Raw genomic sequence first — 21668 nt, 5'->3', positions numbered from 1 at the left:
TGTTTCGGAAGACGTCCATGAATGTGTTTGTTTGTTTTTTCCTCGAAGAAAAAACAAAGAGTCGAGGACTGATCTGCGGTGACCAGCTTTATTCTTATTTTTATTTTTTTTTCCCCCGCAATCAGTGTTCCGCGGCGGTGTCCGCAGCCACGCGTGTGCGAGCACAAATCAGATTGATCTCCCGCGTGGGAAGGAAAAAGTTGGGATTCGAGCTTCGCTCGAGCGCGGCGCGTCGGTCGGGACCCCCTACTTTCCCACCGGCAGATCGGTACCGAAATCCCCTTTTCCTCTCCCTGAAACACAAGAGGTGCGACGAGGTTCGAGGGCGAGGCGAGGCGCTCACTCCTGTTAGACCGGCGAGCTCGGATCTCCGCCCGAGCCAGCGGGACAGCACCGACCCGACCGGCCCGCGGGGCGCGCAGTACCGCCTGCGGGCGGCAGGGGGCGCCGGGTCCTCGACTCTCCGTTCCGAGCAGGTGTGCGTGTGTGTGTGTGTGAGAGAGAGAGAGACCGGGAGAACGAGGCAGGCTGGAGGCGCTGAAGGGAGAGAGAGGGGGACACTGGCGCACAGGGCGATTGGAAAACGGAGAGAAGAGGAGGGAGAGAGAGAGAGAGAGAAAGTAGGAGGAGGGTGTGTTCAGTGTGAGAGAAGAATGCAGATGCCCCAACACCTCAGATCTGACACAGCGATCTGCTGCAGAACAGAGACGGCAAAGACAAGGACACAGGTCTTCATCACAGCCGGTAAGAGCTGCATTTATATCATTTCAATGAGAGAGGTCTGTAGTCTCACACTGACTCTGTGTACAGTTATAATCTAGTGTCTCTCACACTGACTCTGTGTACAGTTATAATCCACTCTCTCACACTGACTCTGTGTACAGTTATAATCTAGTGTCTCACACTGACACTGTATACAGTTATAATCTAGTCTCACATACTGACTCTGTGTACAGTTATAATCTAGTCTCACACTGACTCTGTGTACAGTTATAATCTAGTGTCTCTCACACACTGACTCTGTGTACAGTTATAATCTAGTGTCTCTCACACACTGACACTGTGTACAGTTATAATCTAGTGTCTCACACTGACTCTGTGTACAGTTATAATCTAGTCTCACATACTGACTCTGTGTACAGTTATAATCTAGTCTCTCACACTGACACTGTGTACAGTTATAATCTAGTGTCTCACACTGACTCTGTGTACAGTTATAATCTAGTCTCACACACTGACACTGTGTACAGTGATAATCTAGTGTCTCACACTGACATTGTGTACAGTTATAATCTAGTGTCTATCTCACTGACTCTGTGTAGTTATAATCTAGTGTCTCACACTGACACTGTGTACAGTTATAATCTAGTGTCTCACACTGACACTGTATACAGTTATAATCTAGTCTCACAAACTGACTCTGTGTACAGTTATAATCTAGTCTCACACTGACACTGTGTACAGTTATAATCTAGTGTCTCACACTGACTCTGTGTACAGTTATAATCTAGTGTCTCTCACACTGACTCTGTGTACAGTTATAATCTAGTCTCACATACTGACTCTGTGTACAGTTATAATCTAGTGTCTCACACTGACTCTGTGTACAGTTATACTCTAGTGTCTCACATACTGACTCTGTGTACAGTTATAATCTAGTGTCTCACACTGACTCTGTGTACAGTTATAATCTAGTGTCTCTCACACTGACTCTGTGTACAGTTATAATCTAGTCTCACATACTGACTCTGTGTACAGTTATAATCTAGTGTCTCACACTGACACTGTGTACAGTTATAATCTAGTCTCACATACTGACTCTGTGTACAGTTATAATCTAGTGTCTCACACTGACACTGTGTACAGTTATAATCTAGTCTCACATACTGACTCTGTGTACAGTTATAATCTAGTGTCTCACACTGACTCTGTGTACAGTTATAATCTAGTGTCTCACATACTGACTCTGTGTGTAGCTGTAATGCTGGCACTGCCTATGTGCCTGACAGTCGGAGTGCTTGTTTAGTTAATGACACCGCTCTGCAGACCTTTGATCAAACACCAGTTGTGTTTAATTTCCTCACGGCACCATTTTCTGACAAGACCGCACAGAGCCGTGTAATCCGCGCCCCGTGCGTGAGTCTAATCTGCTCTCGCTGCGGCCTGTGTGTGGACATCTGTCTCTCATCGGTGTTAGAGACTCAACACCTGCACCGGTACAGGGCCTGAATGCAGAGGCCTCCGACCCTGCTCCCACAGAGGCCGTCACGGGCAAGAGGGCAGAAGTGGAAACTCCAGGGGACATCCCTGTAAAAACCGAGAGCTTGAAGCACTTCTTTACACAGAGGGTGGTGGGGGTGTGGAACAAACTGCCCAGCCACGTTGTTGAAGCCGATACCCTGGCTTCTCTCAAGACGTGGTTGGAGATCTTTGGATCAATGAGCGACCAGCATCCTGATGGGCCACATAGCCACCACTCATTTGTCTCTGTGTCTGTCTGTGTGTGATTGCGAATGCCTGTCTGTCCTGGTCCTTCTGTCTGTCTGTGTGTGATTGCGAATGCCCGTCTGTCCTGGTCCTTCTGTCTGTCTGTGTGTGATTGCGAATGCCTGTCTGTCCTGGTCCTTCTGTCTGTCTGTGTGTGATTGCGAATGCCTGTCTGTCCTGGTCCTTCTGTCTGTCTGTGTGTGATTGTGAATGCCTGTCTGTCCTGGTCCCTCTGTCTGTGTGTGATTGCGAATGCCCGTCTGTCCTGGTCCCTCTGTCTGTGTGTGATTGTGAATGCCTGTCTGTCCTGGTCCCTCTGTCTGTCTATGTGTGATTGTGAATGCCTGTCTGTCCTGGTCCCTCTGTCTGTGTGTGATTGTGAATGCCTGTCTGTCCTGGTCCCTCTGTCTGTCTGTGTGTGATTGTGAATGCCTGTCTGTCCTGGTCCCTCTGTCTGTCTGTGTGTGATTGTGAACGCCTGTCTGTCCTGGTCCCTCTGTCTGTCTGTGTGTGATTGTGAATGCCTGTCTGTCCTGGTCCCTCTGTCTGTCTGTGTGTGATTGTGAATGTCTGTCTGTCCTGGTCCCTCTGTCTGTGTGTGATTGTAAGACTTCTGTGTCTGTCCTTGTCTTTATGGTCTGCCCTGTGGGTCCAAAATTGTGCGTGTCTCAGGCAGCGCCTGTGGGAGAATTCCTCTACTTGCTGGGGTGGAATGACAGGAGAGAGAGAAGGAGTGATGGAGAGGAAGAGAGAGCGTGCGAAGGACAGATGGCGTCTCTGTGGGACAAGCGCAGTGGAAAAGCCAATTCCTGCTGCGCACACTCCTCATCCAGCTGGCGTGGCGCATGTGGCCCTGGCACTGTCACACCCACGGATACTCATGCATTCATTACATCATGGTCTTCCGCATGCCATTACATCATGCCCCCCTCTGTGAGGCATTACATCATGGTCTTTCGCATGCCATTACATCATGCCCCCCTCTGTGAGGCATTACATCATGGTCTTCCGCATGCCATTACATCATGCCCCCCTCTGTGAGCCATTACATCATGCTCCTGCATCCAGCATCATTATCCTTCACTCTGTCTTTGTCTTTGGACGTGAAGGAGAACACAAAGTCTTATGTGCTTGTTTTTTTGGGGGGGTTTTCATGTTCACTTGTCCATCCATCCGTTTTCCAGCCTCAGTACAGGACACCAACCCATCACAGGACACACACACACACACACACACACACACACACACACACACACACACTGGACAGGACACCAGCCTGCGTATTAGTGAGCAGTAGTGTGTCAATGGGTATATTAGTGAGAGGGAGTGTGTCAGTGCTTATATTAGTAAGTAGTAATGTGTCAGTGTGTTTGGGAGGTAGTGTGTCAGGGTGTGTATTAGTGAGCAGTAGTGTGCCAGAGTGTGTATTAGTGAGCAGTAGTGTATCAGGGTGTGTATTATGAGAGAGGGTGTGTATTAGTGAGCAGTAGTCTGTCAGGGTGTGTGTTAGTGAGAGGGAGTGTGTCAGGGTGTGTTATGAACTCTATCCTCTCCTCCTCCACAGGATCTGGTGACCTGGTGTGATCAACACCCCCATCCTCCCAACTCCACTGAGGATCTGCAGGTCACAGACTGCCCTGTCTCAGGCCATGGCTCTGTAACCTAAAATAAGACCATCATTAGTCCTGGGACGTCCTGCTCTGATGCAGCTCAGCCTCTTGTCCACGCTGCTCCTGCCCTCTCTATAGAGGAACACCCAGCTCGTCCAGGGTCCCTGTAGAGGAGCACTCAGCTGTCCCAGGGTCCCTATAGAGGAGCACTCAGCTGTCCCAGGGTCCCTGTAGAGGAGCACTCAGCTGTCCCAGGGTCCCTATAGAGGAGCACTCAGCTGTCCCAGGGTCCCTATAGAGGAGCACCCAGCTCGTCCAGGGTCCCTATAGAGGAGCACTCAGCTGTCCCAGGGTCCCTATAGAGGGGCACTCAGCTGACCCGGGGTCCCTATAGAGGAACACTCAGCTGGCCCAGGGTCCCTACAGAGGAACACTCAGCTGGCCCAGGGTCCCTATAGAGGAGCACTCAGCTGGACCAGGGTCCCTACAGAGGAGCACTCAGCTGTCCCAGGGTCCCTATAGAGGAGCACTCAGCTGGACCAGGGTCCCTATAGAGGAGCACTCAGCTGGACCAGGGTCCCTATAGAGGAGCACTCAGCTGTCCCAGGGTCCCTACAGAGGAACACTCAGCTGGACCAGGGTCCCTACAGAGGAGCACTCAGCTGTCCCAGGGTCCCTATAGAGGAGCACTCAGCTGTCCCAGGGTCCCTACAGAGGAGCACTCAGCTGTCCCAGGGTCCCTATAGAGGAGCACTCAGCTGTCCCAGGGTCCCTACAGAGGAACACTCAGCTGGACCAGGGTCCCTACAGAGGAGCACTCAGCTGTCCCAGGGTCCCTACAGAGGAGCACTCAGCTGTCCCAGGGTCCCTATAGAGGAGCACTCAGCTGGACCAGGGTCCCTATAGAGGAGCACTCAGCTGGACCAGGGTCCCTATAGAGGAACACTCAGCTGGCCCAGGGTCCCTATAGAGGAGCACTCAGCTGTCCCAGGGTCCCTATAGAGGAGCACTCAGCTGGACCAGGGTCCCTATAGAGGAGCACTCAGCTGTCCCAGGGTCCCTATAGAGGAGCACTCAGCTGGACCAGGGTCCCTATAGAGGAGCACTCAGCTGGACCAGGGTCCCTATAGAGGAGCACTCAGCTGGCCCAGGGTCCCTACAGAGGAGCACTCAGCTGTCCCAGGGTCCCTATAGAGGAGCACTCAGCTGTCCCAGGGTCCCTACAGAGGAGCACTCAGCTGGACCAGGGTCCCTATAGAGGAACACTCAGCTGGCCCAGGGTCCCTATAGCAGAACACTCAGCTGGCCCAGGGTCCCTATAGAGGAACACTCAGCTGGCCCAGGGTCCCTACAGAGGAACACTCAGCTGGCCCAGGGTCCCTATAGAGGAGCACTCAGCAGCCCACTGCAGGAGCAGTGTGTGTGCCGGGCCGGGCCTGGACTTGTGGCTTTCGTCCGGCTCCAGACGTCTATAGAGGAGCACTCAGCTGGCCCAGGGTCCCTATAGAGGAACACTCAGCTGGCCCAGGGTCCCTACAGAGGAGCACTCAGCTGGACCAGGGTCCCTATAGAGGAACACTCAGCTGGCCCAGGGTCCCTACAGAGGAACACTCAGCTGGCCCAGGGTCCCTACAGAGGAGCACTCAGCAGCCCACTGCAGGAGCAGTGTGTGTGCCAGGCCGGGCCTGGACTTGTGGCTTTCGTCCGGCTCCAGACGTCGAGACCTCGAGCTCAAAGGCCCAGTTGGAGGACTAGAGAAAACTCCAGGTGATCAACAGGAGTCCCACAAGATCAGGTTTGTGATGACATAGTCTGTGAGCCTCCCTTATACAACACACTGTCTACAGGACAGCTCTGCTGGCACCTCCACAGACCAGAACAGCACAGGATCCGGAACCGTCTCGAATCGGCTCCAGAAAGGGAGGCACTAGAACTGACCAGAACCTGTTCAGGAACAACACAGGCTCGGACATTGTCTTGAAACTGTCCCGGAACGAGAGACACTGGACTTCACTGGGTGTTGTTCCAGAACGACAGGGGCTTGGGGCTGGTCTAGAACGTGTTCCAGAAGGACACCAGTACTGGAAGGGTCTAGAAGCTACTCCAGAGAGAGAGGCACTAGGATTGACTGGATGTTGTTCTAGAACAACAGAGGCTCCGGAATGGTCTAGAAGCTCCCTCAGAAGGACAGAGGTTCTGGACTGGTCTAGAACGTGTCCCACAAGGACACCAGCACTGGAAGGGTCTAGAAGCTGGTCCAGAAGACCAGGGGATCGGCAGATGTTCATGACTCGTGCTCTGCCTGTGTGTTCAGCCCATTCCTCCTGATTAGAGACCAGTGTATTCAGTACAGCTCGTACAGCTCACTGCCCCATGCTTAGATACAGTGTGGCCCCTATTAACACGCTCTCCATACTGTAGTTAGGCAGCGTATGGATACTGTCCACGAGGACACACGGTGTGGCCGCTGTCCTCACTGTAACCAGTGAGCAGTATAATTCATTCAGTGTCACCAGAGACACCAGTGAAATCTGAATATTTAGTAGAGACAGTGTATTTATAGTCCAGCCCTTGTATGTGAAGTGGATTCTGTGTAGCCAGTGTATTCAATGTGTAACCAGTGTATTGAGTGTCAGCCCAGTGTATTTGCAGGGTGACCACTGTATCGGCTGTACAGTACAACCAGTGTCTGTCTAGCATATTTACCAGTGTAGCCAGTGTATTCAGTGTCTCTCCAGTATAGTAACTTTACTGTACTTTAGTATAGACAGTGTATTTACAGTGTAACCAGTGTATTTACAGTGAAATCAGTGTCTATCAAGTGTATTTACAGCGCAGCCAGTCTGTGCAGTCTGTTTACAGTGCAATCAGTGTATTTAGTGTATTCTGTCTCTCCAGTTTATTTACAGTGAAGTCAACAAATTTCCAATTCAATTACAATGTAGCATGTGTATTTACACTACAGACAGTGTCAGTCCAGTTTATTTAAAGTAAAGTCAGGGTACTGTTTGTACAATGATGTTAGTATCTTCCCATTGTATGTACAGTGAAATCAGTATATTCACAGCAAAGACAGTGTCTGTTCAGTGTGTTTACAGTGAAATTGATGTCTCTCCAAAAGTATTTACATTGAAGGTAGTGTATTGACAGTGAAGACAGTGTTTGTTCAGTGTGTTTACAGGACAGTTAGTATATTTACATTAATATCAGAGTACTTACAGTGAAGTCAATGTTTGTCCAGTGTATCTACAATGAAATCAGTATAGAGTATCCAGAGAACTCACTGTAGTCCGTGTATGTACAGTGAAGACAGTATATTTGCAGTTAAGTCCGTGTCTCTCCAGAGTATAAACTGTAAGGTCAGTGTATTTACAGTGAAGTCCGTGTCTCTCCAGAGTATTTAATGTAAAGTCAGTGTATTTACAGTGAAGTCCGTGTCTCTCCAGAGTATTTAATGTAAAGTCAGTGTATTTACAGTGAAGTCCGTGTCTGTCCAGAGTACTTAGTGTGTAGTCAGTAAATCTACAGTAAAGTCTGTGTATTTGCAGTGAAGTCTGCCTGGTGTTTCCACAGTGAAGTCAGTATAGAGTGTCCAGTCTGACCTGTGTATTCGTAGCACTAGAGTGGACATCGTGCTGAGAGTTCCCTCGATAATCAGGATAGCCAGGGTGTCCAGGGTGTCCAGGGTGACAGGTGGTCATGCCAACTCCAGCGGGACCCCTGCTCCTCCTGCTGCTGGGCCTGTGGGCCCCTCTGGCGCCGGCCCAGAACGACACGGAGCCCATCGTCCTGGAGGGGAAGTGCCTGGTGGTGTGCGACTCGGTGCCGTCCACCGAGCCGGCGGGCACGGCGCTGGGCATGTCGGTCCGCTCGGGCGCGGGCCGCGTGGCCTTCTCCGCCATCCGCAACACCAACCACGAGCCCTCGGAGATGAGCAACCGCACCATGACCATCTACTTCGACCAGGTAACCTGTCTCTCTCTCAGTGCAGTGTTAATGTACTGGAGTGTCCAGTCAGTCAGTGTGTCTGTATGAACCCCTCTCTCTCAGTGCAGTGTTAATGTACTGGAGTGTCCAGTCAGTCAGTGTGTCTGTATGAACCCCTCTCTCTCAGTGCACTGTTAATGTACTGGAGTGTCCAGTCAGTGTGTCTGTATGAACCCCTCTCTCTCAGTGCAGTGTTAATGTACTGGAGTGTCCAGTCAGTGTGTCTGTATGAACCCCTCTCTCTCAGTGCAGTGTTAATGTACTGGAGTGTCCAGTCAGTGTGTCTGTATGAACCCCTCTCTCTCAGTGCAGTGTTAATGTACTGGAGTGTCCAGTCAGTCAGTGTGTCTGTATGAACCCCTCTCTCTCAGTGCAGTGTTAATGTACTGGAGTGTCCAGTCAGTGTGTCTGTATGAACCCCTCTCTCTCAGTGCAGTGTTAATGTACTGGAGTGTCCAGTCAGTCAGTGTGTCTGTATGAACCCCTCTCTCTCAGTGCAGTGTTAATGTACTGGAGTGTCCAGTCAGTGTGTCTGTATGAACCCCTCTCTCTCAGTGCAGTGTTAATGTACTGGAGTGTCCAGTCAGTCAGTGTGTCTGTATGAACCCCTCTCTCTCAGTGCAGTGTTAATGTACTGGAGTGTCCAGTCAGTGTGTCTGTATGAACCCCTCTCTCTCAGTGCAGTGTTAATGTACTGGAGTGTCCAGTCAGTCAGTGTGTCTGTATGAACCCCTCTCTCTCAGTGCAGTGTTAATGTACTGGAGTGTCCAGTCAGTGTGTCTGTATGAACCCCTCTCTCTCAGTGCAGTGTTAATGTACTGGAGTGTCCAGTCAGTCAGTGTGTCTGTATGAACCCCTCTCTCTCAGTGCAGTGTTAATGTACTGGAGTGTCCAGTCAGTGTGTCTGTATGAACCCCTCTCTCTCAGTGCAGTGTTAATGTACTGGAGTGTCCAGTCAGTGTGTCTGTATGAACCCCTCTCTCTCAGTGCAGTGTTAATGTACTGGAGTGTCCAGTCAGTCAGTGTGTCTGTATGAACCCCTCTCTCTCAGTGCAGTGTTAATGTACTGGAGTGTCCAGTCAGTGTGTCTGTATGAACCCCTCTCTCTCAGTGCAGTGTTAATGTACTGGAGTGTCCAGTCAGTCAGTGTGTCTGTATGAACCCCTCTCTCTCAGTGCAGTGTTAATGTACTGGAGTGTCCAGTCAGTGTGTCTGTATGAACCCCTCTCTCTCAGTGCAGTGTTAATGTACTGGAGTGTCCAGTCAGTCAGTGTGTCTGTATGAACCCCTCTCTCTCAGTGCAGTGTTAATGTACTGGAGTGTCCAGTCAGTCAGTGTGTCTGTATGAACCCCTCTCTCTCAGTGCAGTGTCAATGTACTGGAGTGTCCAGTCAGTCAGTGTGTGTGTATGAACCCCTCTCTCTCAGTGCAGTGTTAATGTACTGGAGTGTCCAGTCAGTCAGTGTGTCTGTATGAACCCCTCTCTCTCAGTGCAGTGTTAATGTACTGGAGTGTCCAGTCAGTGTGTCTGTATGAACCCCTCTCTCTCAGTGCACTGTTAATGTACTGGAGTGTCCAGTCAGTGTGTCTGTATGAACCCCTCTCTCTCAGTGCACTGTTAATGTACTGGAGTGTCCAGTCAGTGTGTCTGTATGAACCCCTCTCTCTCAGTGCAGTGTTAATGTACTGGAGTGTCCAGTCAGTCAGTGTGTCTGTATGAACCCCTCTCTCTCAGTGCAGTGTTAATGTACTGGAGTGTCCAGTCAGTGTGTCTGTATGAACCCCTCTCTCTCAGTGCAGTGTTAATGTACTGGAGTGTCCAGTCAGTCAGTGTGTCTGTATGAACCCCTCTCTCTCAGTGCAGTGTTAATGTACTGGAGTGTCCAGTCAGTCAGTGTGTCTGTATGAACCCCTCTCTCTCAGTGCAGTGTCAATGTACTGGAGTGTCCAGTCAGTGTGTCTGTATGAACCCCTCTCTCTCAGTGCAGTGTTAATGTACTGGAGTGTCCAGTCAGTCAGTGTGTCTGTATGAACCCCTCTCTCTCAGTGCAGTGTTAATGTACTGGAGTGTCCAGTCAGTGTGTCTGTATGAACCCCTCTCTCTCAGTGCAGTGTTAATGTACTGGAGTGTCCAGTCAGTCAGTGTGTCTGTATGAACCCCTCTCTCTCAGTGCAGTGTTAATGTACTGGAGTGTCCAGTCAGTCAGTGTGTCTGTATGAACCCCTCTCTCTCAGTGCAGTGTTAATGTACTGGAGTGTCCAGTCAGTCAGTGTGTCTGTATGAACCCCTCTCTCTCAGTGCAGTGTTAATGTACTGGAGTGTCCAGTCAGTCAGTGTGTCTGTATGAACCCCTCTCTCTCAGTGCAGTGTTAATATACTGGAGTGTCCAGTCAGTGTGTCTGTATGAACCCCTCTCTCTCAGTGCAGTGTTAATGTACTGGAGTGTCCAGTCAGTGTGTCTGTATGAACCCCTCTCTCTCAGTGCAGTGTTAATGTACTGGAGTGTCCAGTCAGTCAGTGTGTCTGTATGAACCCCTCTCTCTCAGTGCAGTGTTAATGTACTGGAGTGTCCAGTCAGTGTGTCTGTATGAACCCCTCTCTCTCAGTGCAGTGTTAATGTACTGGAGTGTCCAGTCAGTGTGTCTGTATGAACCCCTCTCTCTCAGTGCAGTGTTAATGTACTGGAGTGTCCAGTCAGTCAGTGTGTCTGTATGAACCCCTCTCTCTCAGTGCAGTGTTAATGTACTGGAGTGTCCAGTCAGTCAGTGTGTCTGTATGAACCCCTCTCTCTCAGTGCAGTGTTAATGTACTGGAGTGTCCAGTCAGTGTGTCTGTATGAACCCCTCTCTCTCAGTGCAGTGTTAATGTACTGGAGTGTCCAGTCAGTCAGTGTGTCTGTATGAACCCCTCTCTCTCAGTGCAGTGTCAATGTCCTGGAGTGTCCAGTCAGTGTGTCTGTATGAACCCCTCTCTCTCAGTGCAGTGTTAATGTACTGGAGTGTCCAGTCAGTCAGTGTGTCTGTATGAACCCCTCTCTCTCAGTGCAGTGTTAATGTACTGGAGTGTCCAGTCAGTGTGTCTGTATGAACCCCTCTCTCTCAGTGCAGTGTTAATGTACTGGAGTGTCCAGTCAGTCAGTGTGTCTGTATGAACCCCTCTCTCTCAGTGCAGTGTTCATGTACTGGAGTGTCCAGTCAGTGTGTCTGTATGAACCCCTCTCTCTCAGTGCAGTGTTAATGTACTGGAGTGTCCAGTCAGTCAGTGTGTCTGTATTAACCCCTCTCTCTCAGTGCAGTGTCAATGTACTGGAGTGTCCAGTCAGTCAGTGTGTCTGTATGAACCCCTCTCTCTCAGTGCAGTGTTAATGTACTGGAGTGTCCAGTCAGTCAGTGTGTCTGTATTAACCCCTCTCTCTCAGTGCAGTGTCAATGTACTGGAGTGTCCAGTCAGTCAGTGTGTGTGTATGAACCCCTCTCTCTCAGTGCAGTGTTAATGTACTGGAGTGTCCAGTCAGTCAGTGTGTCTGTATGAACCCCTCTCTCTCAGTGCAGTGTTAATGTACTGGAGTGTCCAGTCAGTCAGTGTGTCTGTATGAACCCCTCTCTCTCAGTGCAGTGTTAATGTACTGGAGTGTCCAGTCAGTGTGTCTGTGTGAACCCCTCTCTCTCAGTGCAGTGTTAATGTACTAGAGTGTCCAGTCAGTCAGTGTGTCTGTATGAACCCCTCTCTCTCAGTGCAGTGTTAATGTACTGGAGTGTCCAGTCAGTCAGTGTGTCTGTATGAACCCCTCTCTCTCAGTGCAGTGTTAATGTACTGGAGTGTCCAGTCAGTCAGTGTGTCTGTATGAACCCCTCTCTCTCAGTGCAGTGTTAATGTACTGGAGTGTCCAGTCAGTGTGTCTGTATGAACCCCCCTCTCTCAGTGCAGTGTTAATGTACTGGAGTGTCCAGTCAGTGTGTCTGTATGAACCCCTCTCTCTCAGTGCAGTGTTAATGTACTGGAGTGTCCAGTCAGTGTGTCTGTATGAACCCCTCTCTCTCAGTGCAGTGTTAATGTACTGGAGTGTCCAGTCAGTCAGTGTGTCTGTATGAACCCCTCTCTCTCAGTGCAGTGTTAATGTACTGGAGTGTCCAGTCAGTCAGTGTGTCTGTATGAACCCCTCTCTCTCAGTGCAGTGTCAATGTACTGGAGTGTCCAGTCAGTGTGTCTGTATGAACCCCTCTCTCTCAGTGCAGTGTTAATGTACTGGAGTGTCCAGTCAGTCAGTGTGTCTGTATGAACCCCTCTCTCTCAGTGCAGTGTTAATGTACTGGAGTGTCCAGTCAGTGTGTCTGTATGAACCCCTCTCTCTCAGTGCAGTGTTAATGTACTGGAGTGTCCAGTCAGTCAGTGTGTCTGTATGAACCCCTCTCTCTCAGTGCAGTGTTAATGTACTGGAGTGTCCAGTCAGTCAGTGTGTCTGTATGAACCCCTCTCTCTCAGTGCAGTGTTAATGTACTGGAGTGTCCAGTTAGTCAGTGTGTCTGTATGAACCCCTCTCTCTCAGTGCAGTGTTAATGTACTGGAGTGTCCAGTCAGTGTGTCTGTATGAACCCCTCTCTCTCAGTGCAGTGTTAATGTACTGGAGTGTCCAGTCAGTCAGTGTGTCTGTATGAACCCCTCTCTCTCAGTGCAGTGTTAATGTACTGGAGTGTCCAGTCAGTGTGTTTGTATGAACCCCTCTCTCTCAGTGCAGTGTTAATGTACTGGAGTGTCCAGTCAGTGTGTCTGTATGAACCCCTCTCTCTCAGTGCAGTGTTAATGTACTGGAGTGTCCAGTCAGTCAGTGTGTCTGTATGAACCCCTCTCTCTCAGTGCAGTGTTAATGTACTGGAGTGTCCAGTCAGTGTGTCTGTATGAACCCCCCTCTCTCAGTGCAGTGTTAATGTACTGGAGTGTCCAGTCAGTGTGTCTGTATGAACCCCTCTCTCTCAGTGCAGTGTTAATGTACTGGAGTGTCCAGTCAGTCAGTGTGTCTGTATGAACCCCTCTCTCTCAGTGCAGTGTTAATGTACTGGAGTGTCCAGTCAGTGTGTCTGTATGAACCCCTCTCTCTCAGTGCAGTGTTAATGTACTGGAGTGTCCAGTCAGTCAGTGTGTCTGTATGAACCCCTCTCTCTCAGTGCAGTGTCAATGTCCTGGAGTGTCCAGTCAGTGTGTCTGTATGAACCCCTCTCTCTCAGTGCAGTGTTAATGTACTGGAGTGTCCAGTCAGTCAGTGTGTCTGTATGAACCCCTCTCTCTCAGTGCAGTGTTAATGTACTGGAGTGTCCAGTCAGTGTGTCTGTATGAACCCCTCTCTCTCAGTGCAGTGTTAATGTACTGGAGTGTCCAGTCAGTCAGTGTGTCTGTATGAACCCCTCTCTCTCAGTGCAGTGTTCATGTACTGGAGTGTCCAGTCAGTGTGTCTGTATGAACCCCCCTCTCTCAGTGCAGTGTTAATGTACTGGAGTGTCCAGTCAGTGTGTCTGTATGAACCCCTCTCTCTCAGTGCAGTGTTAATGTACTGGAGTGTCCAGTCAGTGTGTCTGTATGAACCCCTCTCTCTCAGTGCAGTGTTAATGTACTGGAGTGTCCAGTCAGTCAGTGTGTCTGTATTAACCCCTCTCTCTCAGTGCAGTGTCAATGTACTGGAGTGTCCAGTCAGTCAGTGTGTGTGTATGAACCCCTCTCTCTCAGTGCAGTGTTAATGTACTGGAGTGTCCAGTCAGTCAGTGTGTCTGTATGAACCCCTCTCTCTCAGTGCAGTGTTAATGTACTGGAGTGTCCAGTCAGTCAGTGTGTCTGTATGAACCCCTCTCTCTCAGTGCAGTGTTAATGTACTGGAGTGTCCAGTCAGTCAGTGTGTCTGTATGAACCCCTCTCTCTCAGTGCAGTGTTAATGTACTGGAGTGTCCAGTCAGTGTGTCTGTATGAACCCCTCTCTCTCAGTGCACTGTTAATGTACTGGAGTGTCCAGTCAGTCAGTGTGTCTGTATGAACCCCTCTCTCTCAGTGCAGTGTTAATGTACTGGAGTGTCCAGTCAGTGTGTTTGTATGAACCCCTCTCTCTCAGTGTAGTGTTAATGTACTGGAGTGTCCAGTCAGTGTGTCTGTATGAACCCCTCTCTCTCAGTGCAGTGTTAATGTACTGGAGTGTCCAGTCAGTCAGTGTGTCTGTATGAACCCCTCTCTCTCAGTGCAGTGTTAATGTACTGGAGTGTCCAGTCAGTGTGTCTGTATGAACCCCCCTCTCTCAGTGCAGTGTTAATGTACTGGAGTGTCCAGTCAGTGTGTCTGTATGAACCCCTCTCTCTCAGTGCAGTGTTAATGTACTGGAGTGTCCAGTCAGTCAGTGTGTCTGTATGAACCCCTCTCTCTCAGTGCAGTGTTAATGTACTGGAGTGTCCAGTCAGTGTGTCTGTATGAACCCCTCTCTCTCAGTGCAGTGTTAATGTACTGGAGTGTCCAGTCAGTCAGTGTGTCTGTATGAACCCCTCTCTCTCAGTGCAGTGTTCATGTACTGGAGTGTCCAGTCAGTCAGTGTGTCTGTATGAACCCCTCTCTCTCAGTGCAGTGTTAATGTACTGGAGTGTCCAGTCAGTGTGTCTGTATGAACCCCTCTCTCTCAGTGCAGTGTTAATGTACTGGAGTGTCCAGTCAGTCAGTGTGTCTGTATGAACCCCTCTCTCTCAGTGCAGTGTTAATGTACTGGAGTGTCCAGTCAGTGTGTCTGTATGAACCCCTCTCTCTCAGTGCAGTGTTAATGTACTGGAGTGTCCAGTCAGTCAGTGTGTCTGTATGAACCCCTCTCTCTCAGTGCAGTGTTAATGTACTGGAGTGTCCAGTCAGTCAGTGTGTCTGTATGAACCCCTCTCTCTGCCAGTGCAGTGTCAATGTACTGGAGTGTCCAGTCAGTCAGTGTGTCTGTATGAACCCCTCTCTCTCAGTGCAGTGTTAATGTACTGGAGTGTCCAGTCAGTCAGTGTGTCTGTATGAACCCCTCTCTCTCAGTGCAGTGTCAATGTACTGGAGTGTCCAGTCAGTGTGTCTGTATGAACCCCTCTCTCTCAGTGCAGTGTTAATGTTCTGGAGTGTCCAGTCAGTCAGTGTGTCTGTATGAACCCCTCTCTCTCAGTGCAGTGTTAATGTACTGGAGTGTCCAGTCAGTGTGTCTGTATGAACCCCTCTCTCTCAGTGCAGTGTTAATGTACTGGAGTGTCCAGTCAGTCAGTGTGTCTGTATGAACCCCTCTCTCTCAGTGCAGTGTTAATGTACTGGAGTGTCCAGTCAGTCAGTGTGTCTGTATGAACCCCTCTCTCTCAGTGCAGTGTTAATGTACTGGAGTGTCCAGTCAGTCAGTGTGTCTGTATGAACCCCTCTCTCTCAGTGCAGTGTTAATGTACTGGAGTGTCCAGTCAGTGTGTCTGTATGAACCCCTCTCTCTCAGTGCAGTGTTAATGTACTGGAGTGTCCAGTCAGTCAGTGTGTCTGTATGAACCCCTCTCTCTCAGTGCAGTGTTAATGTACTGGAGTGTCCAGTCAGTCAGTGTGTCTGTATGAACCCCTCTCTCTCAGTGCAGTGTCAATGTACTGGAGTGTCCAGTCAGTGTTTCTGTATGAACCCCTCTCTCTCAGTGCAGTGTTAATGTACTGGAGTGTCCAGTCAGTCAGTGTGTCTGTATGAACCCCTCTCTCTCAGTGCAGTGTTAATGTACTGGAGTGTCCAGTCAGTGTGTCTGTATGAACCCCCCTCTCTCAGTGCAGTGTTAATGTACTGGAGTGTCCAGTCAGTGTGTCTGTATGAACCCCTCTCTCTCAGTGCAGTGTTAATGTACTGGAGTGTCCAGTCAGTCAGTGTGTCTGTATGAACCCCTCTCTCTCAGTGCAGTGTTAATGTACTGGAGTGTCCAGTCAGTGTGTCTGTATGAACCCCTCTCTCTCAGTGCAGTGTTAATGTACTGGAGTGTCCAGTCAGTCAGTGTGTCTGTATGAACCCCTCTCTCTCAGTGCAGTGTTCATGTACTGGAGTGTCCAGTCAGTCAGTGTGTCTGTATGAACCCCTCTCTCTCAGTGCAGTGTTCATGTACTGGAGTGTCCAGTCAGTCAGTGTGTCTGTATGAACCCCTCTCTCTCAGTGCAGTGTTAATGTACTGGAGTGTCCAGTCAGTCAGTGTGTCTGTATGAACCCCTCTCTCTCAGTGCAGTGTTAATGTACTGGAGTGTCCAGTCAGTCAGTGTGTCTGTATGAACCCCTCTCTCTCAGTGCAGTGTTAATGTACTGCAGTGTCCAGTCAGTCAGTGTGTCTGTATGAACCCCTCTCTCTCAGTGCAGTGTTAATGTACTGGAGTGTCCAGTCAGTGTGTCTGTATGAACCCCTCTCTCTCAGTGCAGTGTTAATGTACTGGAGTGTCCAGTCAGTGTGTCTGTATGAACCCCTCTCTCTCAGTGCAGTGTTAATGTACTGGAGTGTCCAGTCAGTGTGTCTGTATGAACCCCTCTCTCTCAGTGCAGTGTTAATGTACTGGAGTGTCCAGTCAGTCAGTGTGTCTGTATGAACCCCTCTCTCTCAGTGCAGTGTTAATGTACTGGAGTGTCCAGTCAGTCAGTGTGTCTGTATGAACCCCTCTCTCTGCCAGTGCAGTGTCAATGTACTGGAGTGTCCAGTCAGTCAGTGTGTCTGTATGAACCCCTCTCTCTCAGTGCAGTGTTAATGTACTGGAGTGTCCAGTCAGTCAGTGTGTCTGTATGAACCCCTCTCTCTCAGTGCAGTGTTAATGTACTGGAGTGTCCAGTCAGTGTGTCTGTATGAACCCCTCTCTCTCAGTGCAGTGTTAATGTACTGGAGTGTCCAGTCAGTCAGTGTGTCTGTATGAACCCCTCTCTCTCAGTGCAGTGTTAATGTACTGGAGTGTCCAGTCAGTCAGTGTGTCTGTATGAACCCCTCTCTCTCAGTGCAGTGTTAATGTACTGGAGTGTCCAGTCAGTCAGTGTGTCTGTATGAACCCCTCTCTCTCAGTGCAGTGTTAATGTACTGGAGTGTCCAGTCAGTGTGTCTGTATGAACCCCTCTCTCTCAGTGCAGTGTTAATGTACTGGAGTGTCCAGTCAGTCAGTGTGTCTGTATGAACCCCTCTCTCTCAGTGCAGTGTTAATGTACTGGAGTGTCCAGTCAGTCAGTGTGTCTGTATGAACCCCTCTCTCTCAGTGCAGTGTTAATGTACTGGAGTGTCCCTGGAAGTGTCCAGTCAGTCAGTGTTGTGTCTGTATGAACCCCTCTCTCTCAGTGCAGTGTTAATGTACTGGAGTGTCCAGTCAGTCAGTGTGTCTGTATGGAACCCCCCTCTCTCTCAGTTGCAGTGTTAATGTACTGGAGTGTCCAGTCAATGTCAGTGTGTCTGTATGAACCCCTCTCTCTCAGTCAATTATGTGTGTGCCTGTATGAACCCCTCTCTCTCAGTGCACTGTTAATGTACTGGAGTGTCCAGTCAGTGTGTCTGTATGAACCCCTCTCTCTCAGTGCAGTGTTAATGTACTGGAGTGTCCAGTCAGTCAGTGTGTCTGTATGAACCCCTCTCTCTCAGTGCAGTGTTAATGTACTGGAGTGTCCAGTCAGTGTGTCTGTATGAACCCCTCTCTCTCAGTGCAGTGTTAATGTACTGGAGTGTCCAGTCAGTCAGTGTGTCTGTATGAACCCCTCTCTCTCAGTGCAGTGTTAATGTACTGGAGTGTCCAGTCAGTCAGTGTGTCTGTATGAACCCCTCTCTCTCAGTGCAGTGTCAATGTACTGGAGTGTCCAGTCAGTGTGTCTGTATGAACCCCTCTCTCTCAGTGCAGTGTTAATGTACTGGAGTGTCCAGTCAGTCAGTGTGTCTGTATGAACCCCTCTCTCTCAGTGCAGTGTTAATGTACTGGAGTGTCCAGTCAGTGTGTCTGTATGAACCCCTCTCTCTCAGTGCAGTGTTAATGTACTGGAGTGTCCAGTCAGTCAGTGTGTCTGTATGAACCCCTCTCTCTCAGTGCAGTGTTAATGTACTGGAGTGTCCAGTCAGTCAGTGTGTCTGTATGAACCCCTCTCTCTCAGTGCAGTGTTAATGTACTGGAGTGTCCAGTCAGTGTGTCTGTATGAACCCCTCTCTCTCAGTGCAGTGTTAATGTACTGGAGTGTCCAGTCAGTGTGTCTGTATGAACCCCTCTCTCTCAGTGCAGTGTTAATGTACTGGAGTGTCCAGTCAGTCAGTGTGTCTGTATGAACCCCTCTCTCTCAGTGCAGTGTTAATGTACTGGAGTGTCCAGTCAGTGTGTCTGTATGAACCCCTCTCTCTCAGTGCAGTGTTAATGTACTGGAGTGTCCAGTCAGTCAGTGTGTCTCTATGAACCCCTCTCTCTCAGTGCAGTGTTAATGTACTGGAGTGTCCAGTCAGTGTGTCTGTATGAACCCCTCTCTCTCAGTGCAGTGTTAATGTACTGGAGTGTCCAGTCAGTCAGTGTGTCTGTATGAACCCCTCTCTCTCAGTGCAGTGTTAATATTAAACTGTGTCTCTCTCTGTCAGATCCTGGTCAATGTGGGTGGTCACTTTGACTCGGCCCGCAGTATCTTCATCGCTCCCAGGAAGGGTGTGTACAGCTTCACCTTCCACGTGGTCAAGGTGTACAACAGGCAGACCATACAGGTCAGCTCCCCGCCCTGACACCCTGACACCCCGACACCCCAACACCCCGACACCCTGGGCCGGACAGCCGCCCCGCCGCGGCCCACCGCTCTCTCACTCTGCCCCTCGCTCTCCCTCCCAGGTCAGCCTGGTGCTGAACGGCTGGCCGGTCATCACGGCGTTCGCAGGCGACCAGGACGTGACCCGCGAGGCGGCCACCAACGCCGGGCTGGTCACCATGGAGCGAGGCGACAAGGCCTACCTCAAGCTGGAGAGGGGCAACCTCATGGGCGGCTGGAAGTACTCCACCTTCTCGGGCTTCCTGGTCTTCCCCCTGTAGAGAGAGAGACGGGAGAGAGGGACAGGGGAGAGAGACAGGGGAGAGTGAGACACAGGAGGGAGAGACACAGGAGGGAGAGACACAGGAGGGAGAGACACAGAAGAGAGAGGAAGTACTCCACCTTCTCGGGCTTCCTGGTCTTCCCCCTGTAGAGAGAGAGACGGGAGAGAGGGACAGGGGAGAGAGAGACACAGGAGAGAGACACAGGAGAGAGAGGAAGTACTCCACCTTCTCGGGCTTCCTGGTCTTCCCCCTGTAGAGAGAGAGACGGGAGAGAGAGACAGGGGAGAGAGAGACACAGGAGGGAGACACAGGAGAGAGAGGAAGTACTCCACCTTCACGGGCTTCCTGGTCTTCCCCCTGTAGAGAGAGAGACAGGAGAGACACAGGAGAGAGAGAGACACAGGAGGGAGAGACACAGGAGAGAGAGGAAGTACTCCACCTTCTCGGGCTTCCGGTCTTCCCCCTGTAGAGAGAGAGACGGGAGAGAGAGACAGGGGAGAGAGAGAGACACAGGAGAGAGAGACACAGGAGGGAGAGACACAGGAGAGAGAGGAAGTACTCAACCTTCTTGGGCTTCCTGGTCTTCCCCCTGTAGAGAGAGAGACGGGAGAGAGAGACAGGGGAGAGAGAGAGACACAGGAGAGAGAGACACAGGAGGGAGAGACACAGGAGAGAGAGGAAGTACTCAACCTTCTTGGGCTTCCTGGTCTTCCCCCTGTAGAGAGAGAGACAGGAGAGAGAGACAGGGGAGAGAGAGAGACACAGGAGGGAGAGACACAGGAGGGAGAGGAAGTACTCCACCTTCTCGGGCTTCCTGGTCTTTCCCCTGTAGAGAGAGAGACGGGAGAGAGAGACAGGAGAGAGAGAGACACAGGAGAGAGACACAGGAGGGAGAGACACAGGAGGGAGAGACACAGAAGAGAGAGGAAGTACTCCACCTTCTCGGGCTTCCTGGTCTTTCCCCTGTAGAGAGAGAGACAGGAGAGAGAGAGACAGGAGAGAGAGAGACACAGGAGAGAGACACAGGAGAGAGACACAGGAGAGAGACACAGGAGAGAGACACAGGAGGGAGAGACACAGGAGGGAGAGACACAGAAGAGAGAGGAAGTACTCCACCTTCTCGGGCTTCCTGGTCTTCCCCCTGTAGAGAGAGAGACAGGAGAGAGAGACAGGAGAGAGAGAGACACAGGAGAGAGACACAGGAGGGAGAGACACAGGAGGGAGAGACACAGAAGAGAGAGGAAGTAATCCACCTTCTCGGGCTTCCTGGTCTTTCCCCTGTAGAGAGAGAGACAGGAGAGACACAGGAGGGAGAGACACAGGAGGGAGAGGAAGTACTCCACCTTCTCGGGCTTCCTGGTCTTCCCCCTGTAGAGAGAGAGACAGGAGAGAGGGACAGGGGAGAGAGAGACACAGGAGAGAGACACAGGAGAGAGAGGAAGTACTCCACCTTCTCGGGCTTCCTGGTCTTCCCCCTGTAGAGAGAGAGACGGGAGAGAGGGACAGGGGAGAGAGAGACAGGGGAGAGAGAGACACAGGAGGGAGAGACACAGGGGGGAGAGGAAGTACTCCACCTTCTCGGGCTTCCTGGTCTTCCCCCTGTAGAGAGAGAGACGGGAGAGAGAGACAGGGGAGAGAGAGAGACACAGGAGAGAGAGACACAGGAGGGAGAGACACAGGAGAGAGAGGAAGTACTCAACCTTCTTGGGCTTCCTGGTCTTCCCCCTGTAGAGAGAGAGACAGGAGAGAGAGACAGGGAAGAGTGAGACACAGGAGGGAGACACAGGAGGGAGACACAGGAGGGAGAGACACAGGAGGGAGAGACACAGAACAGAGAGGAAGTACTCCACCTTCTCGGGCTTCCTGGTCTTTCCCCTGTAGAGAGAGAGACAGGGGAGAGAGAGACAGGGGAGAGTGAGACAGGGGAGAGTGAGACACAGGAGGGAGAGACACAGGAGGGAGAGACACAGAACAGAGAGGAAGTACTCCACCTTCTCGGGCTTCCTGGTCTTTCCCCTGTAGAGAGAGAGATGGGAGAGAGGGACAGGAGAGACACAGGAGAGAGAGACAGGAGGGAGAGAGACACAGGAGAGAGAGACAGGGGAGAGAGAGACAGGAGAGAGAGGAAGTACTCTACCTTCTCGGGCTTTCTGGTCTTCCCCCTGTAGAGAGAGAGAGACAGGAGAGAGAGAGACAGGGGAGAGAGAGAGAGGGGAGAGAGAGGAAGTACTCCACCTTCTCAGGCTTCCTGGTCAATCAATCAATCAATCAATCAAAGGTTATTGATCAAATGCACAGCACAGTTGCTGGTAATGAAATGTCTTTTCTACGAGCTCACCATGGGGGGTAAAAATCACAAAATAAGGTTACATAATAATAGATAATGTAACAGAAATTGAATAAAATAAACTCAGACAAAACTCACCATGAATAGAGCTGTTCTGTGTCCAGGGTGTGTACAGTATATTATGTCCCAGTAGTGCAGTGTGCACAGTACAGTGAAAACTGTGTGTCCATGTAGCCAGTCCAGGTGATTTGCTAAAGGAGCTGCAGGTTGGCTGTTTAGCAGT

At 50.5% G+C, this 21668-nt stretch overlaps 1 protein-coding gene across 1 annotated transcript; it reads left to right on the top strand.

The window, feature by feature from the left end:
- Positions 1 to 647: 647 nt before the first annotated feature.
- LOC148833269 (cerebellin-1) lies at positions 648 to 21522 on the top strand. Its single transcript, XM_088915974.1, has 4 exons — positions 648 to 744; positions 4052 to 8063; positions 18657 to 18776; positions 18898 to 21522. Exons 2-4 carry the CDS (start codon positions 7797 to 7799, stop codon positions 19093 to 19095), a joined length of 585 nt encoding a protein of 194 aa, XP_088772100.1. The 5' UTR covers positions 648 to 744; positions 4052 to 7796; the 3' UTR covers positions 19096 to 21522.
- The last annotated feature ends 146 nt before the right edge of the window (positions 21523 to 21668 follow it).

This window comes from Atractosteus spatula, chromosome 5 (genome assembly GCF_055471065.1).
Source record: "Atractosteus spatula isolate fAtrSpa1 chromosome 5, fAtrSpa1.hap1, whole genome shotgun sequence".
Classification (NCBI taxonomy): Eukaryota; Metazoa; Chordata; class Actinopteri; order Semionotiformes; family Lepisosteidae; genus Atractosteus; species Atractosteus spatula.
This window is presented reverse-complemented; position numbering and strand designations above follow the sequence as displayed.

Excerpts from the sequence above, each read along its gene's own strand:
- LOC148833269 (XM_088915974.1), top strand. The coding sequence starts at position 7,797 with ATGCCAACTCCAGCGGGACCCCTGCTCCTCCTGCTGCTGGGCCTGTGG. Across the intron at positions 8,064-18,656 it reads TGACCATCTACTTCGACCAG|ATCCTGGTCAATGTGGGTGG; the intron begins GTAACCTGTCTC and ends TCTCTCTGTCAG. Across the intron at positions 18,777-18,897 it reads ACAACAGGCAGACCATACAG|GTCAGCCTGGTGCTGAACGG; the intron begins GTCAGCTCCCCG and ends TCTCCCTCCCAG.